Here is a 27,978-nt window from a genome sequence, read left to right on the forward strand (position 1 = left end):
GCTGTGTCAATGACTGCAAAGTAAAAGTTAACTTTGAATTTTTATTTTGGATCATAAATAGGTTCGTCATCTGCTTCATATGTGAACTGCTTCCTCTTCTTTCTAATATGGATTGGATCTGGTTCAAAAAGTGCCGGTACATCCAACTCCTCCGCAAGTTCACCTGCATCTACCAATGTTTTCTCAAAGGCTGCGTCACTTCTGCGGCCCACAAGAAACTTCCTGGTTTCTCCAAGTTGATTAATGGCATCACATATATCAAATTCTTTTGCCTGAAGTTGTTTCCTAGTTACGTTGATTTCAAACAATATGTCATACCACAAAACAAGAGAAACAAGAAACTTGAAACTAGAAATGGCTTTTGTAAGAGCCTTTGCATCAACTCGTGATGTATTGCCAGATGATCCTGTCAGAGTATTGTCTTCACAGATGTCTACCAGAGCATCACAGATGTCACCAATGAAAGCAGGATGGAAAAGCTCACCCCCAAGAAGACCTAAGACATGATGGCTGGATACATAAACAGACACCTGTCCCTCACAGGCACTACCTCATAACATGCCAATTTTGCTCAGGACAGAACATCATAGAGGAATACTATGCATTCAGTGGTCTCTACACTGGCCAAGCAACAGCATGACAACTAACCTAACCAGTCCATCCAACTTTTTTGACTGCTTCTTGGGCACTGGTGAGGGGTAGCGGTGCCAGACTGAGCCCGGTGATGGGTGCACTACAAATCTACAAACTGAGGCAAGGTGCTGGGCCTAGAGTCCTGCTGAGACTGCTGTCCTGCACCAAGTGGAGCACAGCCTCCATGAGGAGAGCTCTCAAATAAATATCACGCTCCTTCTGCATGATTCCCCCAAGCACTTCTTCAGCAGCTGCTATGGGGGTCACTCACAGGCTTAGGCCTGCCTGTTACAGGCTTAGGCCTGCCTGTTGCAGGCAAAACACAGCAGCAGGGCTTAAAACTCAGACAGGGCCGCCCAGAGGACTCAGGGGGCCTTGGGCAAAGCAAAATCGGGGGCCCCTTCCATAAAACATTTGCAACACTATAGTAACATGTATTAGGAAATGTAAAAAATAACTAGTGAAATACATTCAAAAATGAATTTGTAATAATTTGAAAATAAACTAAATACATTATTTAAAAACATTAAAAGCTGTAATGGTATGTATACATTTGCAGTTACATAATGGGCAGTTGCTGGGTGATTGTGATAGTTGGTACCAATGGGCTGTCGTTGCCTGGGGGTGGTGCTGTTGTTGCTCACGGCTGGGTGGGGAGCTGGGCTCTGGGTTCAGGAGTGCCCAGCTCACAGGGGCTGGGCTCAGGGATGTGGGGAGATAGAGTCAGGGGGGTGTCCAGCTCAGAGGGGCTGGGCTCAGAGCTGAGGGTCAGGACTGTTGGGGGGATGGGGTCAGGGGGTTTCCAGTTCAGAGGGACTGGGCTCGGAGCTGGGGATCAGGGCTGTGGGGGGGATGGGGTCGGGGAGGTGCCTGGGGGCACTGGGGCAGCTCAGCTCTGCAGGCTGCTGTTCTCTCCAGCCGTCCAGGCACAAAGGGAGCAGGAGCAGGGACCAGCCAAGGACCAAGGGGGCAGGAGCACAGGCACCTGAGGCCGACGTGTGGGGAGGCACTTGCTTACCTTGCCCAATGCATGAGCATTGGGGTCCTCTTTCTTCCTCCGCTCCACCAGACCACTGCTGAGGCTCTTTTCTTCTCCGTGCCCCTCACTGGGGCTGACATGGAGGCTGAGCCAGGGGGCAGCCGCCGTTTTCCTTCAGAAGGGAAGCCCTGGTGTTGCGCCACTGTCGCAGGGCCCCTGCCACGTGCCCTAAGCAGAGCTGCGCAGCTCTGCCCAGCCGCCGGCGCCCCACCCGCAATGAGAAAAATTGCAGAGGCTGGAGCCCCTGCTCTGGGAGGGAGAGGGATTCTGAGCCTCTGCCTGCAGCTCAGGGCTTCCCCTGGGTCAGCGCAACCGCCGTCAGCCCGAACCTCTGGGCTGCCGCGGCGGCGCGCTGACCCCGGGGGCGCCCTGGGCTGCCGGGCTGCCGCGGCGGCACCCTGACCCAGGGGGTGCCGTGGGCTGCTGGGCTGCCGCTGCGGCTCCCTGACCCGGGGGGCGCCCTGGGCTGCCGGGCTGCTGCTGCGGCTCCCTGACCCAGGCGGCGCCGTGGACTGCCGGGCTGCCGCGGCAGCTCCCTGACCCGGGGGGCGCCCCGGGCTGCCGCAGCGGCGCGCTGAGCCTGGGGGTGCCCTGGGCTGCTGGGCTGCTGTGGCAGCGCCCTGACCCCGGGGGCGCCCCGGGCTTCTGGGCTGCCACAGTGGCGCGCTGAGCCAGGAGGCGCCCTGGGCTGCCGGGCTGCCGCGCCAGCGCCCTGACCCCGGGGGCGCCCTGGGCTGCCGCAGCGGCTCCCTGACCTGGGGGGTGCAGTGAGCTGCCGGGCTGCTGCGGCGGCTCCCTGATCCCGGGGGCGCCCCAGGCTGCCGCGGCGGCATGCTGAGCCCTGGGGCGCCCCGGGCTGCCGCAGCGGCGCGCTGAGCCCGGGGGCACCCTGGGCTGCCGGGCTGCCGCGGCGGCGCACTGAGCTCGGGGGCGCCCCGGGCTGCCGCGGCGGCACCCTGACCCCAGGGGCGCCCTGGGCTGCCGGGCTGCTGCAGCGGCTCCCTGACCCCGGGGGCACCCTGGGCTGCCGGGCTGCCGCGCCGGCGCCCTGACCCCGGGGGCGCCCCTGGCTGCTGGGCTGCCGCGGCGGCGCACTGACCCCGGGGGTGCCCTGGGCTGCCGGGCTGCCGCGGTGGCACGCTGACCCCGGGGGTGCCCTGGGCTGCCGGCGGCAGGCAGCTGCTGCCGCGGGCAGCTCAGACTACCTCTCCAGCAGCAGGCTGCAACCATTTAAAAAAATTTGGGGGGGCGCCGCTTTTTGGCGCCCTCAAATCTTGGCACCCTAGGCAACCGCCTAGTTCGTCTAAATGGTTGCACCAGCCCTGGACCCTGGGCACCATTTCCAATCTGCCACAGCCAACGTCAGGAGTTTTGCTGCAAAGTTTCAGTCCAGCTTACCGCAGAATACACAAAGCCTCGTATATTATGTGGCCCAGGATCAGCCCTATTTGAGAAGGCAATAGGACCTGGGGAGACTGCAGGTACCAGAATGCCGAATGGAGCTGGCAGATCCTAAAAGATGTAATATTAGAGGCTCATCATAAAGCTATTCTGACGCAGAGGAAAGATACGAAGAGCCACAGGAGAACAATATGCTTGCATAAGGACCTTTTAAGGTATCTAAAAACCAAAAGGGATATATACAGGAAATAGAAGGAGGAAGTTTACATGGGAATAGTGCGAGCATGCAGGGATAAAATCAGGAAAGCTAAGGCAAAGAATAAGTTACAGCTGACAAGAAAGCTTAGAGACAACAGGAAGGGGCTCTACAAATATGTTGGACAAAAAAGAAAGATCAAGAATGGTGCAGGTCTGCTGCTCAATGGAGAAGGTGAGCTGGTAACAGAAGATGCTCAGTGCCTACTTTGCTTCACTCTTCTCACAAAAAATAACATGTGACCGGATCACTAGCGACGTTACCATAGACAATAAAGGGGAAGGGATGCAGATCAGGATAAGTAAAGAACAAGTCACAGATCTCCTGACTAATCTGAATGAATTCAAGTCAGCAGAGCTTGATGCTACTCACCCCAGGTGCTGAAGGAATTAGCGGAAGATATTTCAGAGCCACTGGCAATAATATTTGCAAATTCATGGATGACAGGAGAGGTCCCAGAACACTGGAAAAGGGCTAACGTAGCACCCATCTTTCGAAAAGGAGGAGCTGGGGAACCACAGACCAATCAGCCTGACTTCGATACCTGGGAAGCTACTAGAACAATGTATAAAACATTCAATTTGCAAATACCTGGAGGATGAAAGACTGATCATTTACTAAGAACCAACCATGCCAAACCAGCTTAATTTCCTTCTTTGACAAGGTAACCGGTTTGGTGAATAGGGGGGATATGGTGGATATTATATAACTGGACTTTAACAAGGCGTTTGACAGTCCCACATGACATTCCTATAAGTAAGTTGGGGAAATGCAGGCTTGGTAGAACTATCATTAAATGGATACATAATTGGTTAAACAACTGCAAACAAAGAGTAACTATTAATGAAATGATGTCAGATTGGAAGGAGGTCTCAAGTGGGGTTCCAAAGGGATGTGTTCTTGGTCCGGTTTTATTTAACATCTTTATTAATGACCTGGATGTGCAAATAGAGAGCATACTGATCAAATCTGCAGATGACACAAAGCTGGGAGTGGGGTTGCAAACACTTTGGAGGATAGAGTTAAAATTCAAAGGGATCTGCATAAAATGGAGAACTGGGCTATCAACAACAAAATGAAATTCAACAATGACAAACAAAAGGTGCTACACTTAGGGTAGAAAAACCAAATGCACAAATACAGAATGGGAGATATCTGGCTTGCTGCTGAAAGCACTGCTGAAAAGGATCTGGGAGTTGTGGTGGATCACAACCTCAACATGAGTCAACAATGTGATGCTGTTGCAAAGAAAGCAACTGTAATTGTAGGTTGCATTAACAGAGGTGTAACATGCAAGTCACGGGAGGCGATAGTACTGCTCTACTCAGCATTTGTTAAGCCTCAGTTGGAGTGCTGCATCCAATTCTGATCACCGCTGTATTAGAAAGGATGCAGAGAAACTGGAAAGGATCCAGAGGTGAGTGACAAAAATGATCAAAGGGATGAAATGCAAGCCATATGAGCAAAGGCTGAAGGAACTGGGGATGCTTAGTTGGGAAAAAAGGTGAGTAAGAGGGGACATGTAACAGTCTTCAAATACTTGAAAGGCTGCCATAAAAAAAAGATGGAGAAAAATTGTTCTCTCTTGCCAGGTAGGATAAGAGAAAATAGGTTCAAACTACAGCACAGCAGCATAGCAGATTTAGATTAAATCTCAGGAAAAACTTCCTAACTGTAAGAACAGCCGGACAATTGAACAGACTGCCTAGGGTGGTTGAGGGAGCTCCTTCTACGGAGGTTTTCAAAAGGAGGCTAGAGAACCATCTGTCTTGGATGGTGTAGACACAACAAATCCTGCATCTTGGCAGGGAGCTGGACTAGATGGCCCTCATGTCCCTTCTAACCCTATGGCTCTATGATTCGAATGCGATGCTCCACTTAGTTGTGAATGGACATGAACATATTAAAGACAAGGGAGGGTGCAATCTGCTCCATTTTCTGCAAATTAAATGCAGCCCCAAGGCTCCAGCCAGTATGGCTCCCGGTTTGACACTATTTGGGGCTATTTGGGGCTTTGGTCACACACTTAATTTTATTCCTTAAGAAACAGGTGCGGCTCTAGCCATTTCGCCACCCCAAGCACGGCTGCATGCAGCAGGGGCCGCTCTGCCGGTCGCTGGTCCCGCGGCTCCAGTAGACCTCCTGAAGGTGTGCCTGCGGAGGGTCTGCTCGTCCCGCGGCTTTGGTGGACCTCCCTGCCGCCCTCCTGGCGAGCGGCAGAGCGCCCCCCGCAGCATGCCACCCCAAGCACGCGCTGGGGCCTGGAACCACCCCTGTTAAGAAAGCTGTAACACAAAATATGCCTGCTCGCCCCTCACTTGCCTGGGTCTTTAGTGCACGCCCTATAGCTACAGAGAATGCTGCTGGGATTACTGAAACACTCTTTTTAACTGCTTGCAGTTGAAGAAAATGCTCCCACCTTGAAAAAGAACATACAATTTCTGTCCCTCAAAAGCACTGATTACAAGGAAGACCAATGGTAATGGAGCGTTTCATTCTTCAGTGCATCTCCCTCGAGGTGGATTCAATATTCAGCATCAAGCAAGCAGGCTTTCTGAGAGGTTGGAGCACCTAAGATCAAGTGCTAGCTTTGACAACATTAATCAAAAATGGTTTTCAGAAAAACCTGAAGATGTGAGCCATATTTCTGGACCCAACAGTAGCATACGGCGGTTTGGTACATGGTACTGTTAGTCAAATTGTAAAGAGTACTCCTAGCCTGGGTAGTCATTGACCTTCTCCGCAACAGACATTTCTGAGTGCGCATAGGAGACAGAGTTAGTGTGTGGAAAAGACAAACCAATGGTCTACCTCAAGGCTCTGTGCTGCCACTGACCCCATTCAGCCTGTACATAAACAACCTTCTTCTTACCGAGTCCTGCAAGTTCACGTACACAGATGGCATTTGTCTTAGGTGACCAAACACCATCACTCCCAGAACTTGAAGATGCCTTGACTTGATTAATATGGCTGAATTCTGTAGTCAGTGGCATTTACAACCAAGACAGTTTTGAGTGTGTTCCACCTTTACAACTTCAGAGCAGCCCAAGAACTGGATATCTTTCTCAATGGACATCGCTTGAAACACAAATCCCACCCAGTTTAACACAGAGCAACCCCTAAATAGATCTCTTACATGTTTAAGCACCTGAGGAAAACTGCAGCTAAAGTGAGGTTTCATAACAACTTTCTAGGCAAATTGGCCAGCACTTCATGGGAAGTAACTGCTCAGACTCTCCAATTATCCAGTTTAGCCTTCTGTTACTCTGCAACAGAATACTGTACTCCATTCTGGCTCCATTCTTCTCACATCAACACACAACTATATTCAACCATGAGCATCAAAACTGGGACAATTTGACTCACATTAGTCTTGTAGCTCCCCATGTCAAGCAACATCATTCCGCCACACATCCCCCATGAGGATGCTACAGCCAGAATGGCTGAGAAGTTCAATCCAAACCCAAGCCTACCACTATACAAAGACTTTTTCTATCATCCAAAAGCATGCCTATCATCGAGGCACCCATGGTGGGTCTAGTTGCCCTGCCCAGATATCTCAGTGACATCAATCTTGCAAAAAGAATGGTCTGCAGCTGATGTCAGAAACCAGTCTCTTATACACCCACGAAACCACTCTTATTCACCCACGAAAGCTCATGCTCCAAAACGTCTGTTAGTCTATAAGGTGCCACAGGATTCTTTGCTGCTTTTACAGTCTCTTATAACTGACCCAACTATGTGTCTCCCAGATTCTGATTTGCCATAGTGCTCATGGGTCCTTCTGAACTGATTTTGAACAGGCCAGGGTCAGTGTGCAGGCAGTCTTCACATGTGGGGCCAACAAGAAGATCCCACATGCGTCTATGGCCAAAGGCAGTCATTGTCTCACATCACTGAGCACTGCCCTTTGACCAGGGCTGGTGCAAGGATGTTTCGTGCCCTAGGCGAAACTTCCACCTTGCGCCCCTCTCCCCGCGCCCCCGCGCTGAGCGCCCCCCCATAGCAGCTCCCCCTCTCTGTCCTGAAGCGCCCCCCCCTTGCGGCAGCTCCATCCTGAGGCACTCCCTGCGCTCCCCTGCTCCAGCTCCCTCCACCTAAATGCTGGCGGTGACTGGGGCGGCCCAAGATCCGGCCGCCGTGGTTGCTGCCGAAGAAAATGGCGCCCTTAAATCCCACCACCCTAGGCAACCGCCTAGGTCGCCTAAATGGTTGCACCATTTGACCAGATCTCATAGTCAGCTGAGACCTGTGCACTTCGCTAATGAGTCTACCACAAATTGCCTTGACAAGCTCTGATCCAATAAGATGACAATGGATTACAACGTTTTTAGTGCCTTGCAATGCAATACTGTTTTGATATCAATTCTACTTCAACACTACAGTGTATTCCAGGGGTGTATTTGTCATTCCAACATGAGCGGCCAGACACTTAGACACACGATGGGTATCAGTGTTTTGCAAGGGCCAGTGTAGAGCCTACTAATTTAAAAGCATAGGTGGAAATATCCACACCAATGTAGCTGTTTGCAAGATCTGGGCTATTGTTAGTTTCACAGTTCAGTCACTTGGGTCACATTCTTTATATTCCTATTTACTAATCTCTGTAATACCTTTCATGGAATAAAGGTGTTAATAGCCAAGGGTGAAATTCATTCTGGAGACAAAGGCACTCTGCGCCAGATGCAGCTGTGCGGAGTCAGTCAAGTGGCCATGTAAAGGGATGGCTTCTGCAGCCCCTGGATGTTATGGAGAAAGTCTACGCACTGGCCCGGTAGGGACTTGTGTTGAAGACAGGCTGGGGAAGGGGCCACAGGATTCATAATGACATGGCTCTCCTGGTCCTAGTGTGGATGACCTGCAGCTGTTATTCCAGCCCAAAGGCTGGAGTAGTGACTCCAGGGGAGGGAGGAGCCATGTATTGTAGTCTTGCATTCTAGCCTGGAGCGGGGTTGCAGAATGGATTTTGCCTCCCAAATTAAAGTCTCCCCATAAAGCCCAGTTACTCTTGTTTATTTGCAAGTAAAGTTAATTGCCCCAACATGAACCCAACCTGGAGGGAAAATTATAAACTCTAACTGAATAACAATGAAATTGTAGAGTGAAGCGTGATTGTGTTTAGCTTAGATCCAATGATTTCTTCTTAGCCTCACGGTAAACTCGAGTGGTAAAATTAAGCATATGCTTAATAGTTTGGAAGGCTGTGGTCTTAATTTGCAGTCCTCCTCCCCTCTAAAAATGTTAATAGATGTATATTTTCCTATATAAGATATATGTTATGTTACATTTATGCAACCTGACTTCATACAGCCTTAACTCAATCTAATTTGTTGTTTTTCCGTGCATGTTAATATTAAATATTATAATTATTTTTCCTTTAAAACAGAAATGACATACATAGTATGCAAGAGAGCTTGGTTTTCACCACACTGCTACCATAGTAGCTGATCAAAAACATGTTTTACATCAGTTTACTATTTCGTTTTCTACAGCAGCGAAGAAACAGCATATTACACTGACTCATCTTGTGCAAATGACTAGGCAAAGGCAATTACATAGAGAAGAGGGCATGGTTACTAAGATATATGTCTGGAGCTGATAAAAACATCAGGGAACACTAAACGTATATAATTCATGCTAGGGTCCAAATACTGTGCTGAATTAGACCTCATGTATCTCTATGGAGTTCAAATGTGGGCCTGTATGTCTCCTTTTACCATTTTAATCGCCAGTGTCTCTCATTTTGCTACTGTAACCCACTGGTGAGTGTGTGTTACAGGTCCCCCTCTGTGCCTTTACAGAGTGTATATAGAGCCAGGGGCACGTTAGCTCAAGCTGTAACAAACTATGCTTTTTAGCTCTGGAGGTCCCCAGTTCAATTCTCGGTGTGTTGGACAAGATGGCGACCATCTCATTATGTTGGTCTTCCAGACTATAAACTTTGGGGCAGAGATTATATTGATATTTATGTCATGTACAAGGCCAACCCTATTGTTGGTGCATGACAGGTAACTAACAATAACAATAATCATCATCTAGCTGCAACTGTCAGAGAAACTAACTTTCAACTGAACCAACTCTTTCAATACCTCTAAGGGTACTGCCACTCTGGAAGATGAGATGTAAGTTGAGCAACGGCACAGTGGTTCATCTCTCTAAAGAGACTGACCTCTCATCATCACCATCTTCTTCTAGCCTGAATCCCATCTATATGGGGTTGGCTGTTTAAGTCCTTCTCCATTCCAGTCTGTCCTGAAAAAGTTCCTTGGAAAATCCACAGCAAATCAGATCCCATTGTATAACATCCATCCATCTAGTTTGGGGTCTTCCTACCCATCATATTATTATTATTACTCTTTATTTGCATAACTGTTGTGCCTAAGAGCCCCAATCATGGATCAGGAACTCCTCACAATATATTGTCCCTAAAATATTTATTGTCTTGGCTTCCAAAATCCTTACAAGCACTGCTGAGCACAGGGCTTCATAGTATACACCAAAGTAGTAGTAAGTATTTGCAAGTTCAGATCCCCTCCAGAATAATAATGTGGCAATCATAGCAAGAGAATGGATTCACTCATGAGGCATGATATTGTGTAAGAGGCCTTGCAAAATATTGGTACAAAATGTTAACAGTTTTTTAATGAGGAGCCGATGTCTTATAAATACATTCTTTCTAATGTTTTCACCTCTGAATGTAGGAACTTGTGTCATTTCAACAGAAGCGCCCATTTAAAAAAAGCTCCTTCAGAAATCTGACCCAAATCCTCCACAAATACAAAAGCTCCAGGACAGACTTATTTGAACAAATGCAGGTAAAACAAAATCTTTTTAACCTACAAAAGAAGCTTGTTATCAGTGATACATAATTGCCATTTCTTAGTTTTCAACCACAAGGCTTAATAACTTTCTTCAAGCTGTGAACATATAGCAAAGAAATGTTTGCATTTGCCATCAGTAGGGCAAAGAGAGGTAAGAAGTGCGAACAACCGGTAAAAAAGGAAGACCCTGAAAAAATAACTATTGTTAAAGAGCGGGTAAGGAAATACCTGAACAATGTGAACATATATGAATCAGTCAGTCCGGATGATACACAAAGGGAATCACCATCTATTGAGTTTGCTGGACCACTGACAATTATTTTTGAAAAATCATGGGTAGTTGGAGAGGTACTAGAATAAGTAAATGTCATACTGATTTTTAGGAAAGGAAAGAAGAGTGGGTCCATTTTAGGCTCCAACTTTGCAATACACATGCTTCCACAGGCAGCATTGTAGGATCAGATCCTTAAGACTATAAATTCCCTGGGATAGGCCTTCCTTCCTCCGTATGGCTCACAGTGCCTAACACACTAGGGCCCTTCTCCTGCAAATGGATCTGCACCGACTGACCACTATACATGCATGGTCTGGGTAAAATAATGGGAGAGGTAAAAAAAATCAACGAACATCTGGTGGGATAATGGAAAAATGAATAATAGGAAGCACGGGACTATGAAAAGTAAGACAAACATGAGCCCCTGATATTGCAAACACTTCCACATATGAGTAATCCACGAATGGATGTAATCTAATTTGACTTTAGATATAAAATCCTTAGTGAAAAATGAATCCACATTGGCTCAGATAGAAACAGTAGCATCTGGACTGAAAACTGATTAATAACTGATTGATTTACGAGAATGATAATGATAAAAAATAAAATCATATGTTACTTGGAGGAGGTGTCTGCCTTGGGTGGGTTCCTCCTCCAGCCTCCTTTAATAGCTTTACCTGGTTCTGGAAGAGGAAGTAAGTGATAGTACACTTGGAAAGTTTGCAAACACCAGTGAGGACAAAGACTTGATTCGGCTCTCACACCAGCATAAACATGGAGAAACTCCACTGAGGCCAATGGCATTAGCAACAGTGTGAGAGTAGACTCAGGACCCTTGACCAATCAGAACTGTGGGCTGATAGCAACAAAACAGAAATGTTGTTTGGAAAAGTGAAAGTGAAGGCAATCGGACACCATGCGAGGGAGATATCTAGGAAGTAGCAATGCTGAAAGGGGCCTAGCGAAGATAGCGAAGTGCAGGTTAGATATGAACTGGCAATGTGATGTGGCTACAAAAGAGGCCAGTGCAATCTGGGCTCCTTGTGCAGACACACAACCTGTCACAGAGCAGGGAGTGTGACAGGGTGTATCAACCCCACACTGGAGAGGCGAGGGTTAAGAAGCTGCTCTGGATGAAGGAAGCCACGCCCCTCACCTCTAATAGTCATGCTCCCAGTAGCAGGAGCATTCAAAAGGGAGCAGCTCAGCTCAGTCTGGGCTGACAAAGGAGGGCAGTTGGGTGCAGCAGCTTCCTGCCGAGATGCCGCTGAAATGCCAAGCTGCAGGGACCAAGCCTCTTAGCCAAATTGCCGGAAACCTGCTAACTACGGGAACCAAGGGTGATGACTCGCTATTGCCAGGGAAAGGGGCTCCAGAGACGAACCGGGAGGGAGCCAGGTGTGATCCCAAGACCGAGCCGTGGCATCAATGGATATACAGGAAACAGGGATAGGAAGTGACTCACGGAGCATGAGTAAGGATACCAGCCCCTATGTCATGTATATGGCCTACTGCAGGGGTCCTCAATGTGGTGCCCGTTGGCGCCATGATGCGCCCGTGTCCTGGCTAGCGGTGGAGCATCCGCCGAAATGCCGCCGAATTTCTGCGGCGTTTCAGCGGCAACACCTCTCGATGATGCCACTTACCGCCGACAAGTGACGTCATCAAGAGGTGTCACTGCCGAAATGCAGCAGAAATTTGGCGGCAATGCTTCTCGATGACACCACTTGCCGCTGACAAGCAACGTCTTCGAGAGGCGTCGCCGTCGAAATGCCGCAGAAATTCGGCGGCATTTCAGCGGGGGCTCCACCGCCACCACGGTCCTTCGTCTGGTGCCCGCCAGACGAAAATGTTGAGGACCACTGGCCTACTGCTTTGTATCACCCTGGGACAAAACCTGGTGGCGTAGGGTGGGCCTGAGTCCCCCCAACTCACTAGGACAATACCCCGAGGCAGAGCAGCCCTGGATTCTCACCGTTGGGTGACGCTACCATGAACTGTAGCTGCTAGGTAAGCGGCCCTGGATACTCACCACTAAGTGGTACTGCCAGCCTGGGGCACACAGGCTGCTCCCAGCAGGGAGATGACAGTTACGCTCTCTGTGGCCTTGCTGTGACCACACCTAGTACACTGCTCCAGCTCTGCACCACAACAAACTGAAGGGAATTTACAGAGAAGCAGCAAAAGCAATGCAAGGGCTGGAGAGGCTGATAAACATGTAATGGTTAAGGGTGCTCATTATCCCAGTGCAGAGGGACCACATATGGTTGTCTGCATCACTTCCGCTCCTGGGGCCAAACCGCACCTCTGCTTTCATAACCCTGGAGGCTTCCTTGGCAGCAGAACTGGGGTAGTCTCATGGTATAAACTGAAGGGAGGGGAGGGGATAAATCATATACCTCTCCTGTAAGGCAGTGACCAAAGCTTATTGGGAGCATCATCCCTATGTCTATAGAGTTTTCCCCAAATGTCCTAACAAACTCAATTTATAGGTAACATTAGGTCTAACGTATTCTCCTAGCTCCTCAAGATCCATTTGTAACTCCTGCCCCCCCACCCCCGCATTTACTGCATTTCTTAGCTTATCACCATCTCCAGCCTTGTGCAGACACCTCCGCAGGGTCCCATTTAATCATACTAGGGTATGTCTGACTCAAAGCACTTTCACACTTGAACCTTCATTTTGGGTTAGGATTCATACATATTTATGAATGGATTTTTCTCTCAAAACAATACCCATGCTATTTATACTTGGGGAGCTATACAGCGTCCTGGCTAGTAATAATAGAGACCTTGAAAACCCACCCCATAGACTGGAGCACTAGAGTGCGAGGTATTCATGAAAACAAAATGGTGCCCATGGTTGTCCAGTCTATGAGCAGCCAGAGACACAGGCACAAACCCAGTGTGACACAACACCCCATATTCTTCATAGTAACATTATTATACGAGTATGGTATAATTATGATGTATTTTATGCAATATAAGGCATGTGAAATATCATTGAAAAGGTTATGATTTACTGAATCTGATTATCTTATTTGTATGCAAGTATTTTTGTATCTGGAGTTAGGAATATTGACTGTGTATCTGTATTACAAATATATTTACACCTGGGGAATGCCCACCAGCCAGAATGCACTCAGTCGAGATGGTTGGGCCATTAGAGAAAACAATAGGCCTGAGAAGAAGCTAATCTCCCACCAGGGAGCCTTCCTGAGGATGCTACAAATAGCCTCCAAGTCATGGCTGCTATGACTCTACTGGGGCATGTGACCAGATCACCTGGTACTGGACTCCATCTTGGAATACCAGTGTTTTTCCACTGACTGGGCGTGGGAACCAAGCTTGGAGACAAAGGGTTCCTGCCCTACGCAAAAGCTATTTAAGGCAGGGGAGTGACATCATCGTGGTTCTTCACTGACTCCCCACCCAAAGAAGACTCTTGGAAAGACTTGAGGAACAACAAATGAACCAGGGGGAAGTGCTGGACCCAGGCTAGAGGGATTTCTAGCCTGTGAAAGGAATACCTGGGGTTTTAAGCTGAAAGCAAGTGCAGCTTGCCCCTTAAGAACCTGCAGCAGCTTAAATCATCATTTAGGGTGCGAATTTGCTACTCATATCCAATCTCTTTAGTACATTAAGTTTAGATTGTGTTTTTGTTTATTTGCTAGGTAACCTACTTTGATCTGTTTGCTATCCCTTATAATCATTTAAAGTCTATCTTCTGTAGTTAATTTATTTTTGCCTTGTCTAAAACCAGTGAGTGTGGGAGTCATAACTTGGGGCAAAAAGCTGTTATATATTTCCTCTCCCCATTGAGGGAGGGGGCAAATGTCATGAGCTTATGCTGTATAGATAACGTGGTATCTGAGTCTGTCGGTTGCTGATGTGTTCCCATGTATTTCTGAAGTACTATTGCTTGCTTGCTTTTCACCTACCCCACGCTGTCTGGCAATACATTCTTAGGTTTTTGACAAAAATCTCCTGCAGTTCCCAGTACATGCTACTCCATCACATAGGCCCTGATCCTGCAAACATTTATGCATATGCTTAAATTTAAGCATGTGAGTAGTCCCTCCAAAGTGAATTCATAAGGATCTGTAGGATAAAGGCCTTTGCTTGCTGGCTGTAGCTAATATGTATTTATTTTTGGTAAATGTTGTAAAAAACTCTTATGGGTCTGCCTGCCATTGCTGTTTGCATTAACAGCGTGTCTCTTACATTTTCTTTTACTCACTGCCTCCATGGGTTTTTTCCTGCAATTGCATTTGTAAGTAGGCATGCATTACCAGCTCCTAAGAGTGAATGCAAGTGTATTGGCTTCCTGGGCTCAAATATCCTTTTATGATTAGCATCACTGCCTTCCCAGCAGTCCCAACCAGGTCACTGCAGCCTGGAACCTTTTTTCCCTTTCTTCCCTCACTGCTCACTCACTCTGGCTGGGTGTTATATATACACACATTGCTTTGTTAACTTGTGGTCTTAAGGAAATTCCTTGGTATATAGAACATTCATGGCTTGGCTTTTTCTCTCTGGTGTTATATGGTGCCTTCAGTTCAAGCTGCTAAACTGAAGCTGGCAGATAGCTTCTCTCTAGGCTTTTACATGCTGCTGCAAGGCAAAATAACTTGTTTCCAGTCTGTATTTTTAGGGCTGCAGCTGTACACTAATTATCTCGCTGGGCTGGTGTAAGAGGCTATTTAAAGGGATTTAGGGATAGAATATATTTTCATAAACCATGAGACATATTCTCCAGACTTATATCCCTTCAACCTTGGGGGTTTGTATTGAATATAACACTGCAGCATGTTGTCTCCATTCTTTTATGCTGACTTCTGAAGGCATTTCTAGACTTCAGGGAGGTCACACAAAAGGCTGGGAGATGAGTATTAAATCTTGCTGAAATCCAAGAACATTCTGTGTTGTTTGGGATCAGTAGTGATGCAAAAGATAATATTTGGGTTGACCCTGGATCATCTGGAGTATGTGGGACTTTGGAATGGAGAAATGGGAGTTACAGCATGGCCATGGAAGTCTGCTATTTTATGTTGCTGTAGTATTTATTCTAATTAGTCACTTTCTTTGTTAGTTTTCAGCACAAGAAAAAAAAACAGGTTTATGCGGGTCCTTCAGCTTCCCAGTCAGACAGTAAAACAAAAAACAAAGCAAGACTGGAAATGAATCTGCACTTTATTTCCAATTTCTGTATCAGGTTTAGAACTAATAGTTACAAAAAATTATGTAAAACACTCTGAAAAATCCAAAGCCAGAAATGCAGAGCCTTTTCTGAGAGTAGGAAATGAGGGGAGGCTGGATCGATTTCCTCCTTTAAGTTTTAGAAGGTTTACCTCATGAAACTACCTCTTCTGCCAAGTATTTCTTGGACTTCTGTAAAATACTGTTTATTCTAGTTGCTCCTCTTGTGAATCATCCAAACTACTGGAGCCTTTTTTGTTGATGCTGCCTCTGTCAGAGTGCAGAGTTAAATGGTGGGCTTTCATTGCAACATGCACCACCTAGATTTTAGGCTTCTGGCTCACTAAAATATTTTTCATAGACTCATAGCAGTTAGAGACGTAAAGGACCCATTAAGTCATCTAGGGCTAGATCTGTAAACGTATTTTGGTGCCTACAGATGCAAATAGGCTTCCAGGCACTTTTGAAAACCTCACTGGGTGCCTATCTGCATCCTTAGGCATGTAAATATCTTTAAAAATATGGCCCCTAGTCAACATTTTGCCAGTGAAGGATTGTTCCATATAGTATATTTTCTAGTTGTTGTTACCATTTATTATGCATATTCAAGTTACACTTAGAGGTCACTGTGCTAGCCCACATGTAGAAAAGATCTCTGCCACAGAAGGGCTTACAGTTCCAATTAAGATTTAAATCTCCAAAGCAAGTTGCTTCTCCATTACTGATTAATCCATATCACTGTCAGGAAGCCCTCTTGATCTTTCTTCAAAGGACAGTCATGTATCCTTTGAAAGTGTTTATCATCTCCAGTTATATTGTTGCAAGCTATTATAAACATATGTTTCTATATGTCAACACTCATCTTTCTACATTTAGTGTAACACAACATTAAGGTTGGGAAATCAAGCACTCACTAGCAGGAAATGCAAAATTAAAGTTGAAAGCACAAACCTTAACGTTGTTCCCTGCGTTTATAACAGTTTGTGTAGCAGTTAGTGCCATGGAGGCTAATCTCAGTTGGAGCCTCTAAAAGCTACTTTAATGCAAATAAAATACAATAAGATGAGGAATTTATACTCTGCCAGTATCATCATACATTATTTGTCAATTAATAGAGCATATGTCAATTATAATATAAACTAGCAATTTTTATAGTTCTCTGGAGTGAGTTATAATTAAGTACATACAGTTTTGAGAACCTTATTCACTGCAAGTTTCACTCAGGAGACAGATTCACCACTAGGATAAGCAAGATTTCCATGGGATTATGTCCACTTACAATAATAATGGCTTTGACCTGAAATCCACAAAACAAACAATGATTGATGAACACTAGTTCAGCAGCTTTAAAGTTATGAGGGAAAAAAGAAATCCAACAGACAAACTTAAGTGCTCATGTGCAAAAAACTTCCAATACTCATTGCTTCAAAGTTACTTAACCAATATCCTGCATTCTTGCCTATTCCTTAAATTCACTCAGATTTACAAAAGACAGCCCATAGTTAAACAAAATAGATTCAGCTACTGTTATTTGTGTACAAAACTCTCACCTGAGCACTTGGAGATGGTTGTTTAAAATAACAACAAGCCATTGAATTAAAAAAATAAATAAAAAGATGAAGAATTTTGCTGAAATTTCCCTGGAACAGTTACGTCTGGGCTGAGTCCAAGCATGGAACATTTCAGCCCAAAAGGGAATTTGTCTGTCAAAAGTTAAAAGCAACTGGAAAGTGGGGTTTATCATGAACGTTACATTAAACCTTCATTATAGCAGTCATTGGAGTCCCTGCATGACTCTCACCTGAATTCTGTTTTAAAGCATGCGTCCAAACAGAGCACAAGATAAAGAGCGTGAAATTAGAGAAGATCCCACACACCCCAAATACAGGGAAATTTACACTTACATTTTTCATTATTACTTTTGGAAAATGAAGGAAATAGTACATGATGTATTCAGCTAACAATATTAACTATAAATACAATGAGCCACTGAAGTCAATAAAAGAGCATCCTCTTACATCTACTCCAACATTTGCAAATAAGGCTTAAATTCAGATTATCTAAGCAAAATGTGTAAAAAGTCTTGAAGGTAAGAAAGGATTCCATGAAGGGCTTATCTCACTACATTTCATACGTAGAACATTGGGTGTAGCCACAGGAGTTTTGCATGCAGAACCCCTTATAAAGCAGGAGCTTAATAGCTGATCATGAAATCACGGCACAAATTGATCCAATATGACAAACTAATGGAGAAAGCCTACCAGGAAATACTAGTTGCACAATTCTGATAGTGACAAAAGCATAAGAGTGTGTGACAGAGTACTATTAGCAGCACCCTGGTCACTGGGTTTGCTGCAGCACAGGGAAGAGTACAAGCATAGTTGAAACCATTAATACACTTTTTGTTGAGGGGTTGTGAGCACGTAGGTGATCATCACTCAGCTAATGAGGCATTTGGAAGGATCAGGATACAAGTGGGAGGAACAGGAAGCAAGGGGCAGCTCAGAAGGTGAGCCTAGCCGGAGGAGTGAAAGTTGCACGGATGCCTCTCCTTGCTGTATACCTGCATTACATGGTCTTAATTTGGAAGAAAAGAACACACACACACACACACACACACACACACACACACACACACACACACACACACACACACACACACACACACACACACACACACACACACACACACACACACACACACACACACACACACACGTTGGTGAAAAGATAACAACCTGGTATGTGTTTGTGATCATGAGTCCATACAAATTGGCCAGGCAGTGGAGTAGACTGAGTAGTGGCAGAGGTGCCCATGTGATGTGTGGGAGTTGGTACAGGATTAATAACTCCCTCAGCTGATAAGGAGACTTGAGAGGGACCTGTACGAAGGCAGGAGATCCAAGCACCATGGACCTGATGCTGTGCTGGAAGAAATGCAGAAGACCCAGCAGGCAGGGATGCAAGCACTTCTGAGTCGGCAGGCACAGCCCCAGCAAACATTACTAGCATTCATCAAGGAGCAGGCCCGGGTACAGGAACAGCTCCTATTGAGTCCAGTGAGCAGACTGGAAATAGAAATGTGGGCCTGGGACAGTGTAAGATGGCCCCGGGGGATGACCCTGATGCCTTTTTACTACTCTTTGAGCAGGTGGCTACTAGCCCCAAATACAACAAGGGTGCATGGGCACTTGGGCCAACCCCTTATCTGGGCAGTGAGGCTCAGGTACTCTATTTGGCCCTGAGCAAATACACTAGGTCAAAGACTATGATACGCTGAAGACTGTTATTCCGGACAGGGTTGACCTGTCTGAATACCGCCAAATATTGATAAATAATGCCAAAAATTCAGGGCAGCCAGCTGGAACAGTGGGATATGTCCCAGGGCCTTTGCACAGAAATGATCAGACTAGGCCACTAGATGGTTGCATACAGCTGGATAGACAGCTCATCGAGACCCCAGTGGAATCCATTATTCTGGAGCCATTTAAACAGCACCTCCCTGCAACTACATGGGTCTGCGTTTGGAGGAACCAGCCAGAATCATTAGAGGTGGTGGTAAAATTAACAGAGGAGTCTGTGGAAGCAAACTTTTGATGGAAAGAGCTCCATACCCCTATAATCAAGGGGGGGGACCTCATACAGCAAAGCCTGGGAAGGGGATGCCAAGGGCAACCAATGATGCCTCAGCCGCCTGCGCAGTAGTCTGCAACCAGTACAAGGGCCAAGAACACATAAAGAGAGACTGCCCCTGCATGGACTGTGGGTTTGTGGAGTTCTGTGGGTGGACAGGCCTAAAAAGGGGACCTGAGATAAGAAAAATTCCGGCTGAAGTAGGCCGAAGAATGACAAGGGGTGTTATAAATTCAGTGGCAATGTGTTACCTCATACGGAACACCTTGGTTAGGCTGCAGTGGCGACAAGAGAGGTTGATGATAACTATTTATTGTATATGTCGGGAAAGGAGCCCTTAGCCCGTGGCGGTTATCCCATTGGAATTAGAAGGAAAGTGTAGATGGCAGTAAGTAGGGCTAGTAAAGTCTTTGCCTTACTCAGCAATGTTAAGAACAGACTGGATCTCATTACCTTTACATAAAAAGGATTGATGATGGAGGGAAGGGACCCCAACCAGAGGGTCTGTGCAAAAAGCTCACGAGTGTCGATCCTTCCAGGTCCAGTATATGATAACAGACAGATGATAAGCTTAGAAAGATGAAACACACTGGAGGACTTGAGGGGAGGAAGAAAAGTTGAGAAGGGGAAAACGAAGCAGGTAATGTGAGATCAGAGACACCGAGAGAAGGAGGATGGCGGCTCAGCCAACTTCCAGGAGGAACAAGTCCTGGGCAAGGTTGGAGAACAAGCTGAAGACAGAGGGGGGTCCCAACAAGGAACCCTTGGTGGGTGAACCTACCCTGACAGTCCCAAACTAGGGCCAAGATAAGTCAGGGGAAGAGAGGGGTCCTGAGAATGGAGCTCTAGAGAGACAATTCATGCAGACAGATATAAACCACGAGCCAAGTAAACTGGAGGAGAGATCAGTGAGGTGTGACTGGTGCAATGACCTATAGCCCGAGGGGGAGATGTGGAGAAAACCTCCACCCTCAAATGTACATTTTGTTGATGGAAGGAAGGCAGGTGACCATGGAAGGCCAGCTGCAAAAGGAACAGGAACCTCTAGCAGAACCCTAGCCCCACAAAGAGGATGGGGCACGGGCAGCAAAGACGACCTCTTCCAGAGGCAAGAAAAGGCTTCAGGAGAAATAAGTGGGGAGGTATGAGACAGGGCACAACTAGTAGCACCCTGGTCACTGGGTTTGCTGTAGCACTGGGAAGAGTACAGGCTTAATTGAAGCCAATTATATACTGTGTTGGGGGACTGAGCACCTGGATAGTAATCACTGGGCTAATGAGGCAATTTGGGCAGATGTAAGTTGGATGAACAGGAAGCAAGGCTCAGCTCAGAAGGTGAGCCTGGGCTGCAGAATGAAGGTGGCACAGAAGTCTCCCATTGCTGCATGAGTGCATTACACTTGTTACTTTGTAAGAAAAGAACACACACACACCTTGGTGAAAAGGTAACAACCTGGTGTGTGTTTGTGATCGTGACACCACACAAGCTGGACAGGCAGTGGAATACACTGGGTTGCACTGTGACAGATAGATAATGAGAGGGACGAAAAGGAGGAATAGGCTGAGAGTGATGAAGGAGCAGGAGATATGAGAAATTGAGATTTAGCAGCAGGGCAAAAAGTGATAGCAGAAGACCAGAGCAACAACAGGGGAAGGATGGAGAAAAAGCACAGAGTGATCTTTAAGCAAATGAGAAAGGACTGGACAGGTCCCAAATGGCCAAAGAGAAAAGCTCATAGATTGCAACTGGTTTTGGCATGAAAATATAGAGAAAGATCTGCTCCCTGTTTTTGATGGGCTCTTTGAAGTTTTCTGGATCTAAACTGATTTTTGTCTGTCATTCTTTGCCAAAAAGGATAAACTCTGCCAGGGAAACCCTACCTCTCTTGTCCTTTGTCCAATAAGAAAACAAACAGTCTCTTTAAAATATCAAACACTTTAAAATGTAGAACCGTACTTCCATGATTGTTTGAGTGATCAGTGATATTTCCAAGATGCCATACATACAAATTTTAGTTAGTAAATTGTTGTTAGTTAAGTATCTAGCATATTAACTTACTGTGTCAAAATCAGGGTCCTGGTCCTGCCCTGGGATCCATCAGTGAAGATGCTGTGATCATGCACAGTCCTGTAGAAGTTCACATTAGTGGATCCCAATTCAAAATCAGGGTCATAATTTGTTTCTAAAATTTCTGTGCATGTGTCTTAAATGTATTTTTCCACACTGTTCTTCACTGTTTTATTGAAGAGTGAATATTAAGACTGATGGTATTATTTCACACTTTGGTAGGTTTGTTTTTTTTTAAGGTTTTTTAATACAGTACCATAGTATTAACAATGTTAGTCTTCTAGGCAACAATCCAACAGAGCACACGGTTAACTTTAACTTAAGTTCCACACTGGGATTACTCAGTGCTTAAAGTTAAACATGTCTCACGGGGGTTGTTAGATTGGGTCACAGTTAAAAAAATAATTTTTAAATGTGTTGGGCTGGAAACTATCAGCCTACCCTTGTATCTTATGTTCAGCTGCAGAAATTATTTTAATATCACAGACAGTGGTCCCCATTACAATGTCAGAGTTTACTAACAGTTACTGGCAAGAGGTATCAGATCATACATTGATTCCCTAAAATAAATAAATACCTCAGGAACCCTTTTTGTGGTAATTGCTGCCAAATGTTATCTTCTTTAAGTGTGACTCTTGTACATTTACCAGGCAGCATCACATGTGCTGTCAAACATACCTAACAAATATGACATACAAGGCACTGTCAATATAAAGCAGCAGCAAGGAATTATAAGGGAGAAGGAGATAGATGTGGGTCTAGAAGAGAAGAAATTCAGATTTCCAAGAGACTGTAAACTTTAGATTAGTTAGTGTAACATCATAACTTTAAGGGACATATTTTTGCCTGAATAAGTGAAAAGCATCTTTCTAAACCTTTTGTGTGTGGCAAATTAAAGTTCACTGCAATATCTGTTCAAGATCTCTTTTGTACTATTCCAAACCAACTTAACCATCCTTGCACAAGCTATCTGAATTTACCCAAATCTCATTCTCTTATCCCAAGCCACATTATCTTACATTTTGTTTGGTGAACTCCATAAATCACTTACCTGGGCAAACACCTACATTATTCAGTTATTTATAAACACTTTAATCAACTTCCCCAGAAGCTTAATTCTTGCCCAAAGTGGGTGATAAATTTTAATTAGTAAGTTGTTGTTAGTTAAGTATCTAGCATTATTCAGGTCATTCAGAATTTTGTTCCTCTCTTTACATTTGCATTAACGGTCTCCTTATTTTTTAATCACCTGCACATTGTGTCATCTAATTGCTTATTATTTCTTCAGGGCCGCTGATGAAATGAACACAATTATTGATTTTTTGTATTCTTCCTTTCATTTAATCTTAAGTGGCTAACCAATGGCCAATATTCACCCGTTCAACAAACTAGAATATAACATCTGGAAGGTGCAATGAATATTTTTCTATGTGTCCAGGTAATGATATGGCTCCAATCTTGGTAGTAGCTGAGCAAGTCACAAACACTAATGACTTTACTGACACAACACACTTGTCAGGTAGGGAAGTGTTGTTGTTCCTGGTTTACAGATAGACAATGAACTGAGGCCCAGAAAGACTGCGTAACCCAGGGTCGCACAGGTAGCCTATAGCAGAGCTGGGAACCAAACCTATATTTCCTAGTCTCAGCCTAAAGTATCTCAACCATCCAAGCATGCTTCCTCCACGCATACTAAATGCCTCTTCTGACTATTTAATCAATGTACTGTCAGGGTTGGATCAAATCTGCATAGTTCCATGGAACTTCACTTGTTTACAGCAGCAGGGGCTCTGGCCACTTAGTATTTACCTCATGGCTTTGAAAAGCACCCTTGGATACATGGAGTATCAAAAGTGCTACACGCATCTTATTACACCAAACTGTTATTCTTCCTTTTGACGCAAGATAGTACTTGATCTACTCACATAAGTCACCTTGGATACCAAACTTACAGACTTTGGCCCAATTCCTGCCATCCCTACTTATTAGCCTACATTGGGGCCAATGGGCGTTTTGTCTTTGAGTAAAGACTGCAAGATCAAAACAGAGAGAAGTCAATGTGACTTCAATGACATCTTTCATATTCCAAATATCCAAAAGTGCCACACAAAGATGGGCTTTGTAAAGCGAATCTTTCCAACAGAGCATGGAAAGACCAGAATGACTGTCAATTGGAGTTTTGACTAAGGACTGCAGGATTTGGCCCTTTACAAGTTATTAATTTGCAAGATGATGCTCAATATCATAAGCTAGTGAAGCTCACGAGTCATGGCGTGCCTTCCATTTTTAAGCAGCACTCTCTACTGGTTTCTCTACACATCAGCCACTTTCCACCTCTTCTCACTGTGCAGAATGTTGCTCTTGCCCACACAGGGCTCGATCTTCTTCCTCCTGAAGTCAACAGAATTAACGGCAGATTCATATTGGTAAGAAGTGGCTGGCTTAGTATCAAAGCTGGCTACCCACTTCCTGTCCTGCTTTAATACTGTTCCACTTCACTAAATAGAGGTAACTATTTTGCTCTCCTATAGCACTTTCCTGCCAAGGACCACAGAGTCTCAACACGCCCTCTGTGAGGGGCCATTGCAACAATAAATTACTTAAATAAAACAATAAGTAAACTCTTTGGATTACTAAACCTGTATTTTTAAAATAAAATATGTAGCTTTTTTATAGTGAGGTTAAGGATCAAGCATACAAATGGTTTATAAATGTTATATTGCGGTATATAGACATCTGAACTTTGATCATACAAAGATCTTCAGCCTAAGCAAAACCTCTTGATGACTGGGGTTCAGTTAATCAGGGGAGCTGACTTGCCATCTCACCTGTAAAAATCTCTACTTCTCTCCTCACCTGCATGCCACGACAGTCTCCTTGGAGCACAATGAAGATTAGTGTAAACCCTGTTGCCTTGTCCTCACAAGGAAAAAAGGTGTGTTGTTAACTTGTGTTCACTAACACATAGCACCTAACACAAGGTAAAATCCTACTGAAGAAAAAGCAGTCTCATAGCCTTTATCTCAACCTGCAAAACCTCATGTTAAAACTGTAGATGACTTTGTCTTCACTGGGATCTTCACCTAACACCACAATTTAACAACAGTCCTTTTTTCCTAGTGAAGATGTATCCTGAGGAAAATACCTTTGACTAGCCTGCTGGACACACAATCAAAGATGTCAAATATCAGAGGGGTAGCCGTGTTAGTCTGGATCTGTAAAAGCAGCAAAGAATCCTGTGGCACCTTATAGACTAACAGAGGTTTTGGAGCATGAGCTTTCGTAGGTGAATACCTACTTTGTCAGATGCAAGATGTTGCATCTGACGAAGTAGGTATTTACCTACGAAAGCTCATGCTCCAAAACCTCTGTTAGTCTATAAGGTGCCACAGGAATTAAAGATGTGCCCATCTACGCTCAGTGTATGATAAAAAATAAATAAAAGTTTGCAGAAACAAAGGGCCTTATCCTATTTTCCATTTACTTCAATTAGTTACCATGTTAGCTAACATGAATTAACAACACTCCCTTTTTACTCACGAGTACAAGGCCACAGGGCTAGTATTCACTGCACTCCAAGGAGAATGTTGTTGCATGCGAGCTAGAGAAGAGTAGTGCTTTTCTTAGTAAAGTCAACAGGAGTTTTGCCATTGACTTCAATGGGAGCAGGATCAAACCCAAAGCTGGAATGATCTGAGTTGTTAAAGTCACTTGCTAATCCATTTTCAGATTAAATTAAACCATGACCGATGTAAGAAAGAAATCGATTTACAATAGACTCCATTGTTCTACTAATGTGAATCCTCACCTCTAACATGATGTTAGCCATCACAAGCAGATATAAGAATATAAATGCTGATCAGAGACATTAATTACAAATACAATGTGAAGTTTAGACATGGATCACTTGATAATTACCTGTTCTGTCCATTCCCTCTGAAGCACCTGGCACTGGCCACTATTGGAAGACAGGATATTGGGCTAAATGGACCTCTGGTCTGACCCAGTATGGCCATTCTTATGTTCTATGTGCTTATGCCTATTCAAAAATGAATGTCGGCCTGCTCTGCCAAAGCAATTGGCGTGTGTCCTTATTTCTGTTCCCTTTATATTTAGCATCCTCTGATTTTTCCCTTCTCTATCAACCTTCATTTAAGCCTCTGATATTGGTTTTCCCTCCTTGTACTGTGTCTGCAGCTCAACACTCACACTCTCAGCCACACTCACAATGCCCCTTGCTTCACTTTTCACCACTTACACATACCCTTTTCTCATCTCTTCTCAAGGGCAATGGTAAAGTCCATGGTACCTTGACCCTGCTCTCCTGTACTTTCTTGCACAATGTGTACAACACTTTATAATGTTCAAGCTCTCGCAGATCACAAACACCAACAACTTTCTTTTACTTGTGAATGAAAACCGAATGTAGCACTGAAGAGTTGTAATTTCCCCCCAGAGGATGGAATGGACAATGAATAAACACAGACTGGCACTGGATGATGCCTGCTAGGTAGATCACACAACAAAGTACACCGGGGTGACCAAAAAAAGGGGAAGAGATGGCTGTAAGTATGCTGTGGTATCAGATTGTCCCTGGGAATGCCCTGCTCTGTTTTGGGGCTTTACTGAATATGGACATTAAATATACAGTGGGATGCTGATTTGGTTGCAAATGCCCATGATGCTTTTCCAACTCAGTTATTTCAAACCAGTTTATAATCAAAGATGAGAAAGGAATAATAATAATAAAATAAAAAACCCACAACCCCAAACCACCACAAAATAAAACCAGCCACTGTCTCACAAGCCCAGAACTGCTCCACATGATCAGCCCCCCAATGAAACCCAATGTGCCTGCATTTGGAAGGGTACATGGAAAAAATGGAGGCCATGTAGTCCAACTCCTCCTCTCAGTTAATAACTTGCATCCCTCAGGATTGTACCCATGTTTATTACTAATCTCTTTGTAGCAGACCATGCCTCCTCCGCCCACTGCAGCCCCAAATATGGTGTATTCTATGCATCAGGCACCCTGCAAAGAGTTGTTGCCTAAATTCTGGGCCTTGCTCTCCTCCCATGTGTGTTTCCCATGCAGCAGACACTTCCTGAGCTGAAAGAGAGACAGATCTGGCCTTCTGATGGCTATGCCTGTTTGTCTCTTTCTCTGTGGCTTCATATTGTGGGCAAAGGCAGCTTTTCTGCAACTGCCTGGAAATGTGCATGTAGGATGGCTGGCGGGAGCCCTCACTAGTGGGGAGAGGGGGTAGTGAGAGGGGGAGGGCGTATAATAAATAGCATCATTATCATGTAGAGCTGCCAACTCCTCATAATAATAATTCAGGTACAATCCCTGCACGCCCCCTCCTTCTCCCGGGAAGGGGGAGGGGGGGCACGGAGAAATCTGCACATCTAAGCAAAGATGCACAATAATCCAGCGGGGAACAGACCCCCTCTCCCCTGTCTCCCTCCAGCGCTAGGCTCCCCGCCGGGGTAGGCATGGAGGGCTGGGGGGTGGGGCTGTGTCTGCGGCTGGGCTTGCAATGGACCCAGCCGCAGCCGCCCCAGGAGAGGCAGAGGAGAAGCAGCGGGGGAATGGTCGGGCCGGGCGCGGCGCTGCGCTGCGCTGGGGGGGCTCCCTGCATTGCCCTCCCCCCTCCGGGCCGCGGCCCCAGCACCGGGCCGCACTCACCCTGGCCGGCCAGTGCGGGTAGCCTTTCATCTTGGCGAACACCAGGTCTCCAGCCTTGTACTCGCGGGGCCTCGGACGCGCCATCGGGAGCTTCCCTCCTCCGCCGGCCCCGCGCCCCCTGCACCCAGCCGCCCCTCGCGGGCTGCGATCCGCCCAGCGCAGGCAGCGGCAGCCGCAGCAGGGCCGGGCCCCAGGCACCAGCCTCTGTCCCCGGCGGCGGCGGCGGCGGCAGAGGTGGGGGGCGTGTGTGTAGCGGGGGAGGGGGAGGCCTTGGATTCAGCCCCACCGGCCCCCAATTGCTGGGATCCCGCTGCCGCCGGGGCAGCGCCCGGGCCGAGGCCGGAATCCTGCTGCGGGCGGAGCGAGCCTGGCCGAACGGCAGCCCCTGGGCGAGCCCGCTACACGGCCCGCGCCCCGCGCTCCATCCCCGGCGCCGCAGCCTTGGCAGCAGCAGAAATATGGATCCTTCTCCTCCAAATTATTCCTCGGGCAGCGACCGAAAACAACAGGATCTTCGTGTGTTTTTTTTCTCTCCCTTCCTGTTATTTTCTAGGTGCACGGATCCGTTTCTAGGAAAAACAGCAGAGCTCAGAGCGGCTCCGTCTGCTCGCTGCTTGCCTCCCCGGCTGAAGCGCGGGGCTCCCTCTTTATGCACCGTTTCCACGGGGGGCTGAGGAAAAAGGGAAAAGCCGGATCTATGTGGATCCTGCCAGATTCTTGCGGCCAACCTTACCCAATACAAAACACGTCCAACCCTTTCCTACTGCACTAAAATAATCTGGACAGCCCTGCCCTCCTCTTCCCCCGCGTGCCCTCATGCCACAAAGACCTGGATCTAGGAATGGAGCCTGTTGGTGGTTGGGCTTGAACCCCCAAATTCCACCTCCCGAGTATAGAACACACGCAACCACTCCTACTGCACCAAAATGTCAGGACCTCAGCACTGCAAAAACCTGGATCCAGAA

The 27,978-nt window shown here is 46.1% G+C and overlaps 1 protein-coding gene across 2 annotated transcripts in view; it reads right to left on the reverse strand.

The window, feature by feature from the left end:
• Nucleotides 1-27,674, reverse strand: part of HDGFL3 (HDGF like 3) — a 50,640-nt gene extending 22,966 nt beyond the window's left edge. The window contains exon 1 of one of the 2 annotated variants that reach the window (XM_050966676.1): nt 27,014-27,667. In XM_050966676.1, coding sequence (XP_050822633.1) covers nt 27,014-27,097 — 84 coding nt within the window. In that variant the 5' untranslated portion in view covers nt 27,098-27,667. Of the gene's footprint in view, nt 1-27,013 lie in introns of both variants that reach the window. The other variant, XM_050966675.1, reaches the window with a different exon arrangement.
• Between the last annotated feature and the right edge of the window lie 304 nt (nt 27,675-27,978).

This window comes from Gopherus flavomarginatus, chromosome 9 (genome assembly GCF_025201925.1).
Source record: "Gopherus flavomarginatus isolate rGopFla2 chromosome 9, rGopFla2.mat.asm, whole genome shotgun sequence".
Classification (NCBI taxonomy): domain Eukaryota; kingdom Metazoa; phylum Chordata; order Testudines; family Testudinidae; genus Gopherus; species Gopherus flavomarginatus.